Source organism: Phalacrocorax carbo, chromosome 17 (assembly GCF_963921805.1).
Source record: "Phalacrocorax carbo chromosome 17, bPhaCar2.1, whole genome shotgun sequence".
In the NCBI taxonomy this organism is placed as follows: Eukaryota; Metazoa; Chordata; class Aves; order Suliformes; family Phalacrocoracidae; genus Phalacrocorax; species Phalacrocorax carbo.
In genome coordinates, this window is record NC_087529.1 from 10,550,218 (window position 1) to 10,562,418 (window position 12,201).

The window sequence follows — 12,201 nt, forward strand, 5'->3', positions numbered from 1 at the left end:
GTGGAAAAGGAAGTGGCAAAATTAGCATGTGCCTGGAATCCCCCAGATTGGCTGTAGCTGATACAGGTGTCTGGGGTCTTTAGTGAGACCGGCTGAGCGGGGGGCGTGGTGTGATTGAAGTTCAGCGGTCAGAAACTTGTGGTTCTGGGCATCAAAAGAAATTGTTTTCAACTGAATGAAATTGCATTTGACTAACCGGAGACGGTGCTGCTTAGGAGCTGTGCATTTACCCAAGATAAAAAAAATACCTAGTGATGGTAATACTTTGTTAGTGTTTAAACCAGTCGGTTTAATATGACTTAAGAAGAAATGTCTGATCTGGGAGTTTTCTTCCAGAACTTTGTTACCCTCTGCTTTGACATTTTTGCATGTTTTTCTTAATTATGACTGTTTCTCAGGGACTTGCTACTGGGCTAGATGGACCATTTGCCAGCCTTTGTGGCTGTTCTTAAATGGCCAAAACTTGTATTTTTTTAAAAACTTTTCTGATGCTCTCGAACAAGGTTCTAAGTGATCAGTTGATGGGATAGTTACGATCACATCTCCTGAAAGGCCATTATCTCCGAATTCCTTCATTTTGTTGTGCTTTGCATTTGCTAGTTATCTACCCAACACTCACTCTGGATTAGATCAGAACATCATACTATGTTTTCCATGAACTGGATGAGATTTTTGACATAGTTTGAATATACTGCAGTTAAGGTGTCTCCATAGATACGGCTGAATCTCTAGTATACACGACATCATGTGAAGAGCCTTTGAAACTGAGATTCCGTCAGACTTGCTCCCAAAGTGACATTATACTTCCAGCTTACAGAGATCTGAAAGAAGACACTCTTCAAAATGCCTAAGTGCAGCATTACTCTGCCAGAGTAATTAAAATATATTCCTTTATACACTGCTGCTTAGTTTTGAAATAGTTTCCAATATAAGTAGCTTCACTTTTTAAACTTTTCTGCAGTTAAATGCACGTTGCTCTTTCTCCCACTGAGTATTGATAGGCCTGATCCTTTTTATTATGTTGGTGCAGACTGCCCCAATGAAAGCGTTGTGATTATGCAGTTCCCTATCATTTTTCGCTGTTGGCCTGGCAGCCTGGTACAGAAGTCTTTATTGTGCAACAACTACGGGTCTGTATAAATGGTAAAGAAATAAATCATCTGTAGGGGCACACAGCCTTTGTTTATATTTTCAGTAATCCTTGATAACAAAGGGAAAAATATTTATGATTGTATTAATCCTATTAAGCCAAGAATAAGGAATTTCCTACTGTCATTAACACCAACTCTGCACTGCTGCACACACAATTTAGCAAGTATAATCCCCACCTCCTTACCCTTCTCTAGAATTGCTTAAAGGCTTATAGTAAAATATCTTTGCTTCTGTTTTTGTTGCACACTGTGAATGCAAAATGTTTCAGTGAGCCAGGGGCTTCTTTGGCAAGTGTTAGTTTAAATACAAAATCACGGAGCGTTTGGTTAAAAACCTTTTTGGTGTCCATCATTCAGCAGTATTCTTCTTCCCCCTTCAGATTCCTCCCAGCATGCCCCTTCAGAAACAAGTGAGGATCCTGAGGTCGAGGTCACCATCGAAGGTTAGTTCTCCAGTCATTGATTTCAGTCCGTTGGGCATTTTTTATGTCCAAGAAATGCTTTGCAATGCCTGCATTACTTGACACTGAATAAATAGGATAATGTGTGAGTGTTGACTGCAGTTTGGATCATGCACTGCTTGACAAAGATATCTAGTCCAGAAGATTTATAAAACCACAATACACTGAAGCATATTGGACTCTCTGGGCTGGTTTGAAATGATGCATGACAGAGATTTGCATCTTTCGCAAAGAACGCTCATTATTCAACAGCCATTAATTAAGATTTTAAAAAGATTTTTAAAAGATTTTACAACATTCGCTGTTTTATAAGCACAGAGTAGTTATATAAAATTTCTAGTTAACACTAGCTTCTGGGAAGAATTGTACCATAACAGAAATAATGATACAGGTGGTGTAAGTGAAGCTTCAATTTATTTGTCGAATATCGATAAATATGGGATAAAAACCTTTATACTTACCACTGCCCTTTCTCATCGAAACAGCGCTAAAGCCACTTTAGTGCTTTAGTCTCCATGTTGTTTTCATGCTAAGACTTTGGTTGGAAGTCAGCTGCGTTTATTGTATTTATGAATTACATGCCCTGTAACTACTTTAAGACACTTCTGAGGTTGGCTTTTGCAATGCTTGCTTCTGGAATGGGTAAGATTAAGACTACCAAATTAACAATTTAGAAATTAGGCAATGCATTTTAGGACAAAGCTGGCATTTCTGGCATGACTTTCATCTTTTTATAATCCAGCAATAAAATAATTCTTACATTACCTCAACATAAAAGGTAATAAGAGACTAGTCATTAAATTCTGTGTATATGTAAAGGCCTTTACCACTGAAACTAAAAATGCTCTGGAAAGGTTTTTCTCTAACAATATAATGCAACTGCATAGGTGCAAGAGATGTCAGTAGGTAATAATATTCTTCCTAAGTAGACTATACCCTTGGTGACCTGGGCGGATGCTGTTCTGTATGTGAAATTAATTTTCTTTGTCTGCTTTAACAATTTCTTTTCTCTAAGGTTGTAGGGAACTGGTAATTGGACAGTTTTAAGAACTCATTAACTGGTAGGGAAGATAGTGTTTTGGATTGAGAAGTGCCTGGCTAAGTAGCAGCTCACTGAAAAATACCTGGGGTTTGCAATATTCCCCATCTGTGTGTTTGCGTGGGTTTGAGGCAGGGCTGACCTGCTAACTGACTTTCAGTTATGTCCATCAGTTTCACATTGGTTTGAAACTGGTTTTAGCACCTTTGAGCTCTTCGAGATAAAAGTTAGGTACTGTGTTTCAAGACTTATTGGCGGAAGGATACTTCCAATTAGATAAAAAATGTAGTCTATGTCTGCATAATTTATTTCCTGATTTCTTTGGCTGTTGCATGGCCATTTTATGATCCTGAGATGTGTTATGATCATGAGATTGTTTCCTTCGGATGTACAGTAGATGCTTTACTTTTTGCTATCTTACACCTTGTGTTGGTTCTCTTACGCAAATTGTTCGTACACAGGCCAGTAGCTTTCTAAAGTTACTCAGATAAGTACTGTGTTGCAAAATTTGATGCCCTGATAAAGCACAGTTCAATGCTCGCATTAGAGGTTTGAAATTGAAAGCAGTTCCAATGTTGCACATGAGCTCTCTGGACATTAAAACAGTGGTATTTTTATGTTTCTTTAAGATGATGACGACTACTTGCCCCCTAACAAGAGACCAAAGAACACCGAGTCAGCTAATGAAGCTGCCAATACAGGGAGAAGAAAAGTGCGAGAGTTCAATTTTGGTAAGATAAAAATTAAAGATTATTTTGTGTCTCTGTTTTGTTTTATAAAATGGTATTAGACGATTTCACACTGCAGGAATGAGCCGCACCAGTGCGAGCAATCATTTAAGAGCCCAGGGCTCTTTGTAGATGTATTGCAGCAATAGAGTCATCATCATAGGCTACCTCTGTTATTTCTCATTAGTGAAAGTGACCATCTAAATAGGCACTGCACATAATTTAATTACATAAAAATAAGTCTAGATTTTTATCAGCTGATTTCTTGGACGAGAAGATAAGACTGAGTTTACTGATGTACTGAGTTATGACAAACTGGAGGTTAGGAGCCTGTCCAGCTGGTCTTTCTTGAAACATGCTGTGGACAGTGAAGATTTGCTATGGGGAGCCATGTTTGGGAAGGTAACCAAATGACTCTGTTACGCCAAGTAGCCTGCCTTAATCCCTGTAGACACACAAAAAGTTGGGGTCTTTTTGGTAGTGTTCTTTCATGATACGTTATGTAGAATTCTCACTGCAGAAATGCATCCACATGCTGTAGTTATTCTGGTTACAGATATTTCCCGTGTGATTTGTTGCAGCCCCATACCTCTCATTTATTTCTTGTTCTGGTTTGATTTCTGGGCAGATATCCCATGAATCTGTGTACTTCTATAAGGTTCTGTGCAATCACAAATATGTCCTTTGGCACAGTATTTGAGATGTTTATTAGGAATGCTGGGGCTTGAGGTCAATTGAGAAATCCCCATGGGACCTCTTCTGACATCTGTTTTGTGTGAAACATGTTATTTCATGCTAATTTCAGTGAAAATGCATAAAACATTGTTGAGAGCTCTATTCTCAAAAGGTCATTAATACTAATAGGCAGTTCCACACGTAGCATTAGTTAGTTTTGGTTGGGTCAGGACCACATAGTGGCAATATTAGTAGAGGAGAAGATTGAGCAGTTAATACTGTAGGAGCTTTTGCTAAAATATATTCCCTTGGTAGAAAGCAGCATCTAAGCTTGATAGGCCAGCAGGGTTTGAAAGAAATAAACAGTGAGGTTGATCAGACATGGAGAGCAAAGGTAATAAACTTTTATCATCCTAATATTTTGAGCTGAACTTGCAATGTTGAAACACCAGTTAAAGAACATCTCAGAGCTAACCTGCTCGCTGTTGCTTCTGAGTTGACTTGGTAGATTATCTCTCAAAGAAAACTTTGCTCTTAACCACCCGCCATGCAGTTAGATTACAGTGTTTTGCAGCTCACAGCTTATTCAGAAGCCTTTATTCCCGGGCTTCCTAAATTGTACTGAGGTTATTGCCCCTCGTATTCACTTTTTGGGTTCACCTATAGAAAGTGGTATTTCTCTGCAGTGTTGCAAGGTCTGGTTAAAACACAAAATGAGTGTGAGAAGCTTTGGAGAAATAGAGTTTACCTGCTGTAATGCAGGTAATGCAGCAACTGTTGGTAGTTACAGCGCTGCTGTTTGGATATTTCAGAGGACTTTGCACCTTTGCTGAATGAAGTCTAATATTAGGTAGTTGGACAGGAGAAAGGAGGTGTTCAATTCTATGCTGAATAGCTGCGGAATGACAAAGGCACATGCACTCAAGACTAGAAAGGAGGTGTAGATGCCTGAGAGAGAAATCTGTCTCATCTGATAAGGATTTTCAGTATTTTACATAAGATCCAGATGTTTCATAGCTGTGAGTTGGAGACACTTCCTGTACATCTCGACTGAGTCAGAGATCAGGTACCCCAAGTGGCCTGAGAAACAGGGTGAATAATGTGCTGTGCTCTCAGTTTCATGGAAACAGGAAGAACAAAATAATGGTGTCCGGGGGGGGGAGAGTGAAAAGTGTGTGGTAAAATACTTGATAGAAATTGATCGTCCTTGGGTAGGGAGGTTGGATTTCAAAAATATTTCTGAACCAACTATTTAAGGTTAAAAATATCTTTGCTGAAAGAAACTGACATTGTCAGTAAAAATCTCTTCCTGCAACGTTTTGCTTTCTTAGAGATTCTACCAAAAACTCAAAAGCTTCAAGTTGTGTCTTGCAGTTGTGTCGTACCATTTTAGTGCAAAAAAAAAAGTCCCCATAGCTGTTGTCTCACTGGGACGGTGATGGAAAGTGTGTATAGTTTTTCTCCATTTTGACGCGCTGTCGAACACAGGTTTTGCCAGCGTGCAGCATGCTTAGACTTGCTGTGGGTTTTCCATTTTATTTCCCCACGGAGTACTGCTTGGCACGGTGATGGGAACAGGAGCGTGCTTAGTATCTGAGCATCATTTTGTGTTCACGGTGCAGGTTGCCCCTACTGCAGTGGCTGTTATCTGGAGCAGAGACTGGGGTCGGTTGAAGAGACTCTGGACGGGCTGGGGAATTTTGCCGGATTGTTATTTAATTGGGATGGTGTTTCTTATGTATCAGAAGGTGTATATGTAGGAATAGAAGGAAACCAACGCTATCTTGGTGCCTGTGGGAAGGCTAAACTGCTTTGCAGAATGGTTACCAAATCAGAATATCAGCTTAGCTTTGTGGTACATCTTCAGCTCTGCTACACAAGGACAAAGTGCGTGTGTGGCAAAAGAGTGTTTTTAAAGTAATTGGTCTGAACCCAAGGGGTTAATAGTGCTGGCAGTCTGATTAAAAATAATGGCAGTTACTTGATAAACCCTCTGAATTTTGTCTCTGTAGCCAAACTTGACAATTTACTCATAAAATACAAAAGTAGCTAAAAAAGCAGTGTGCTGATCAAAATGTGAGCCGGTTCATGATTTTTTTTTTAGTTGCCTATTCTCTGTGTAACCGCCATTCCAAATAAACATGCCTGTTTTGTGGTGTATTTCATTATTTGTCCCTGTAGTGTTTCCTTTGGAGGGAGAGTGACATGGAGGTAGTTCCTTGAAAATACCCACAGGGAACATTTGGCCAGTGATTGTGGGGTTTGGTGACTGGGAAAAATGAACCCTTGACAAATGACTGGCCCCTGTAGGAACACCCTTGTGAGCATGCTAACAAGCAGAGGGAGACCAGGCTGGGTGGGAGCAGCTTCTAAGATTGCAGCAACAACCTATTCAAACCAGTATTCTTTGTATACTTTTATATGGCTGCTTTGTCATATGGCGTGACATTCTTGCTGGCTGTTCTCTCTCTGATGAAGACCAGCCTGAATTTTAGAGGAGGTTGTTTGCTGAGTCTGCCTCAGAGCTTGTTACGGACTCAAAGTCAATCCTCTATCTTGTCTGATATACGAAATTTTTGACAACTGGCAGCATAGTAGCTTGAGCGGCCTCATGGCAAGTTTGCTGACAACACCAAGCTGTGTGGTGCTGTCGATGTGCCGGAGGGAAAGGGTGCCATCCCAGAGGGGTCTTGACAGCCTTGAGAGGTGGGCCCACGTGAACTTCATGAAGTTCAACAATGCCAAGCACAAGGTCCTGCACATGGGTCGGGGCAATCCCAGGCACAAGTACAGGCTGGACAGAGAATGGATTGAGAGCAGCCCTGAGGAGAGGCACTTGGGGGTGTTGGCTGATGAGAAGCTCAAGGTGACCCAGCAGTGTGCGCTTGCAGCCCTGAAAGCCATCCGTATCCCTGGGCTGCATCAAAAGAAGCGTGGCCAGCAGGTCAAGGGAGGTGATTCTCCCCCTCTACTCTGCTCTGGTGAAACCCCACCTGGAGTGCTGCATCCAGCTCTGGGGTCCCCAACATAAGAAGGACACGGACATGTTGGAGCAAGTCCAGAGGAGGGCCATGAAGATGATCAGAGGGCTGGAGCACCTCTCCTATGAAGACAGGCTGAGAGAGCTGGGGTTGTTCAGCCTGGAGAAAAGAAGACTCCAGGGAAACCTTATTGCAGCCTTCCAGTACCTGAAGGGGGCCTACAGGAAAGCTGGAGAAGGGACTGTTTACAAGGGCATGTAGTGATAGGACAAGGGGTGATGGCTTTAAACTGAAAGAGGGAAGATTGAGATGAGATATAAGGAAGAAATTCTTCATTATGGGGGTGGTGAGGCACTGGCCCAGGCTGCCCAGAGAAGCTGTGGATGCCCCATCCCTGGCAGTGTCCAAGGCCAGGTTGGATGGGGCTTTGAACCACCTGCTCTGGTGGAAGGTGTCCCTGCCCATGGCAGCGGGGTTGGAACTAGATGATCTTTAAGGTCGCTTCCACCCAAACCATTCTATGATTCTGTGATTTTTTTTTACCTCTGCAGTTACTAGATTCAAGTCTTTAGTGTAAGAAGCTGTAGGTGCACTTGCTTCCTAACTCATTCGTAGAAGCCAGCGAGCATCTGGTACCATTTACGTAAGAGTTGTGGCATTTTCCTAAAGGTGTTGAGATGTTACAAAAAGCTCTGAAAACATGTGCATTCTGTCACAGGCAGAAAATTAGATGTTAAAAATCTGCTGTTTAATCCAGCTTTCCATGGAACACAATTGGATTTGGATAACTTCTCTCTTGCAGCCTGCATATTCTTTCAGAAGTAGGATTCATGGGGATGTTTTGCAGCATCAGGACTTGGAGAAATACTGGATTAAGGTAGAGAGTGGCACGATGCCTTCTGATCCAGAGCGCTGTACAGATTTGTGCCAAAACAGCTTCATGTACTCGCTGGAAGCTTTAGTAATTAAGCTTTTCAGCACCTGGATTTAGGTAACTATCAACAGCGCTGCAAACTGACGTTACCTCTGATGGCAGTGAGAGCTGCTGACCGAGCTGTCAAAGAGAAACCATTTTTGGAGTTACTTCAGCCTGGTTTGTGTCCTTTTAATTTTTTTTTTTTAAACTTGATTTAACATCTGCACAAATTTTGGAGGTAATCTTAAACATTTGATTTTATCCTTTTTCTTTCTGAATGTATCCATATGTTTTACGGTCTAGCCTATACTGTACTCCACAGGCACCTGTATGCAAGTGCGCAATAAAAGCACACTGCGTATTTCAGTTAGTGGTAACATAGATTTTACGAGAGCTTCTTCGTTTCATTTGTAAGCTGACATATCCTCCTCTTTTCTTTGCAGAGAAATGGAATGCGCGAATTACAGACTTGAGAAAGCAAGTTGAAGAGCTGTTTGAAAAAAAATATGGTATGTGTTACACTCCTTTCCAAACAATCGCCTCTAGTCCTTTGATGCCGTAAATTACAGCTCTTTGGTATGTGTCTTGTTGTTGTCTCAGGAGCATACCAATACTGATAGCACCAAAGGGCTAAATATTGTTAGAAGCCATAAAACTGGAGAAAGTAGCTTTTTTGATGAGCAGAGTAATTTCAAAATTGGCTGCCTGTATTTGGCACCTAAGTGTGAAACTTGATTTTATTTTTCAGTTGTGCTCAGTTTCCTGGAGCTCCAGTGTGCTCATGTCTGGGGCCACCCACATTTGACAGAGCTGGCCTTTTTTCTGTAATTATACTGAGTCCTTAAGTGAAATGATCTTTTAAAATGGCTCTGGGGAGCGCTTACCACTGATTGATTGTTCCTTTCTGACTATGACTGGCTTGCAGTGAAGCAACAATTGTATGTTAATTGTTCCTGGAGAGAAAAAGCAGCACACATGTTAGACTTTGGAGTTTGTCTCCAGATGTTGTACCCAGATATATTTTGTGTCTACATATTACAAACTAAAACAGTATCAGCAGAAATTTCAAAATAAATGGTGGTGCTGCTCTGCTGTGAAAAGTGGAAGTGCTTTCAGAACGGGCCTTGTGATGTTGGGCTTACTACATGTTTTGGGTTCGACTATCATCTGACATTTAAACAGCCCACCGAAAGCAACTGACACTGGGGAAAAACAGTTCACAATCTGATTAACAGTATTTTAATTGTTCTAGCAAGGAGCATCGTTCTTGGTGAATTGCTTTAATTTTGGTTTTGGTGTTTGCACATAGCCAGCCTAAAAATCTCCTGTGGAGTCTGTTGAATAGAGAGCTATTCCTGACTTAACATAGCAGGGCAGATGGTATTAAATTATCCCCTTTTTCCCTCTGGATGACATTTCATTGATTCACAAACCAATTCTATATCAAATTCCAATTCTTTCTGTCTGCATGGGTGTGCAATTTCCCACTTACTGAAATGAGTTATGGATGTCAGAATTTCCTGAATACTCCTTAGATTTGTTGGCTCTGGAACTCCAAAGTGCTTTAGCAGTGTCAGTCATTGTCATCCATTACAACTGCCATGTGTGAAAAGAGACTAATTTTTGTATTTAAATGTAAACTAAATGGGTTTGCTTTTTATAGTGTAAATATAAGATAGTGGCTCACAAATACAGACTCATTTATAGAAATGAAACCTATATTCAGGAGGATTTCTATGGAAAAACGTGTAAGGTTCCAAATCTAAGAAGCCTCACTACCGACTGCGATGCTGATCCTGTTCGTTGGCTGTCTGAAGAGTCTTTGCTAAAACATTTGCTGATCTAGGAGAAATAAATACTCTCACTTGTAAAAACTTACCTGTTGTTAGTTACTTATTTAAACAAATAGGACTTTTGTTATTCTGAAGCTGTTCTTACTTGACGCTGTGTAGTGATGTAGATTTTAGTGAAGGTCTTAAATCTTTTTTTCCTGTGGCGAACTGTGATTCACAAATGCTCATTTCCATCCAAGTCTCATCTGCTGGATTTGTTATGCATTTCACCACTTGCCACAACAGCCTCCAGGGCTGAGAATAATTTTTTTTAATTTCTTGGAAGAGGTATATGACTGCAATAAAAACCTACTTTAATGAAGGACTGATGTGATACACAACAGCTCTGTTGTGGTTGCTTTGCAGCTCCTTTGACACAGGTTTGAATAGGGTTTCTTTAGTCTCTTTGCCAAGAGTCATCTTCAGGTTTGTGTCCCTCTCTGTACATACTTATTCTCTGTCTCCAGTTTTGGCCATCTTATATTTGGCAGTTGAAACCAAGTCTGGTTGAAACGCAGTTCTCACAGTTTTCTAAAATTTTGATACTCGGTTCTCCTCAGAACATGAGACTAAGATACAGACAGTATTTTCAGAGCTTCCCTGGAACTGTTCTGCTTCCAAGTGGTTGAAAGAGTATGTTACCCAATTGCCTTTAAAACCTAAATTGTTTTATTACTTTTAAGAGTTAATGTGAGCGTTTTGTATGCCCTGATGTCTGAACCACTGGCCATGTTCACATTACATTAAGTTGCTTGAAAAGATGCCCTGAGAAGTTTTGCTTTTGGAAACCCTGCCGCAGCATCACTGTACTCTAATTTGGCCTTAGCTTGGCCTTTCTCTCCTCAAATAATTTTTTGCATCTAATTTCCATAGCAAAACAACAGAATGTACCAAACTATTTGCAGACCAGTCGGATGGTAATAGAGAATTCTTGTTGCATGGCCTACAAAATTAACGTACCCTTGTGTGTATACAGCAATTAGCCCTCTTGGTATTTGCAAACCGTCATGCCATTCGCCAGTGTTTGCCAGCCTGATAGGTGTATTGATATGGTTGTGGTCGTCATAACTTAAAGGAATACACTGAGGTTATTTTGCAGCTGTGGGTGAATCTGTTATTTGCTTTTCATTTGCTGGAAAGATTTCATTAGTAGGGCCGTGTTTTTTTCAGTAGTGTTAGAAATGTATTGTTTATTTCATTATTCACTCCTTGGATTTCTAAAATACACTGAAGCTTTAGGAATTCACGCAAAAGAAGGGATGTGTTCCCCTCCTCCAAAGCGTTGACTCTTGTAACCCAGTAGTAACAAATAATAGTAATCAGAGCTTATGAACCGAAACATTCTTGGTTTATAATTAAGTCTAGATAATTTCATCTTTCAAAATGTGCTATTAAACAAAACCAAAATACTGTGAAACTTTACTGTAACAGGTTGTAGTCTCTGTTATTAAATGTTTACAGAGTAAAGGGAAGAGGAGAATCTGCATATGTATGCAGGTCTTCAGCTTGTTTACCGTGAATTGGAGTAATTTTGCTATAAAAGAAAAGCAAACCCTCCCCCCCCAAATACAAATGCTCGCAGGTTTAAATGTGCTGAGGGGGTTATTGCCTGTCTGCTGATTTTAATGTTTTTCCTAATGATATCAAACAGATCGTGTGAATAGAGCCACAAGCTGGTCTAATGTTTTTATTCTTTTTTTTTTCTTAAAGCTCAAGCTATAAAAGCAAAAGGTCCAGTGTCCATCCCATACCCACTCTTCCAATCACACGTGGAAGACTTATATGTGGAAGGGCTGCCAGAAGGAATTCCCTTCAGGCGGCCATCCACGTACGGCATTCCCCGCCTTGAGAGGATACTTCTAGCAAAGGAGCGGATCCGGTTTGTGATTAAAAAGTAAGGAATTTTGCATTTATGTCCCTATATTACTCATTGTTTTCTGCTGGCTCCAGTCTGCTTCATTTTATCTTCAAGAATTTCCAATCTGATTTCTACTGACATATTCTTTTCCGGTACTGATGAATAATTTTTAGCTGATGTTCACTCTGATAAATTCAGCTTACTAGAGCACCACAGTGGTGCCTGACGTCTGGACAGATCTCTTCAATATTACAGACTTCTTGTCATGGGCAGATCTTTTTGTACTATTTTAATCTCTGCATCTATAATACATGTTGAAAGCCATTGAGTTGGGGATATTTTGTGCTAGCTGAGGATCCTGGCCTGAATTTCAGCTTGTGCTTTTATTTTTTTCTTGCTGGAATGCTATATCAAGGTATCTATGGCTGTATCTCTGTATAGCATCTCCCAGGGCAGGCCTGAGGCCAAAATAGCTATTGGTTCCTGTGACTTAGTTGGATGTGTGTCTGGAGGTAGTTCAGGTAGCATACACGAAGGGAGGCCTTAGATGTACATAGGAA

The 12,201-nt window shown here is 40.6% G+C and overlaps 1 protein-coding gene across 8 annotated transcripts in view; it reads left to right on the forward strand.

Moving 5' to 3' along the window:
• GTF2I (general transcription factor IIi) overlaps positions 1 to 12,201 on the forward strand; it is a 77,907-nt gene that overhangs the window by 38,806 nt on the left and 26,900 nt on the right. For all 8 annotated transcript variants that reach the window (XM_064467965.1, XM_064467966.1, XM_064467970.1 and 5 more), the window contains 4 exons: positions 1,532 to 1,594; positions 3,281 to 3,382; positions 8,395 to 8,460; positions 11,494 to 11,677. In XM_064467965.1, the coding sequence (XP_064324035.1) occupies positions 1,532 to 1,594; positions 3,281 to 3,382; positions 8,395 to 8,460; positions 11,494 to 11,677 (415 nt within the window). The remainder of the gene's footprint in view (positions 1 to 1,531; positions 1,595 to 3,280; positions 3,383 to 8,394; positions 8,461 to 11,493; positions 11,678 to 12,201) is intronic.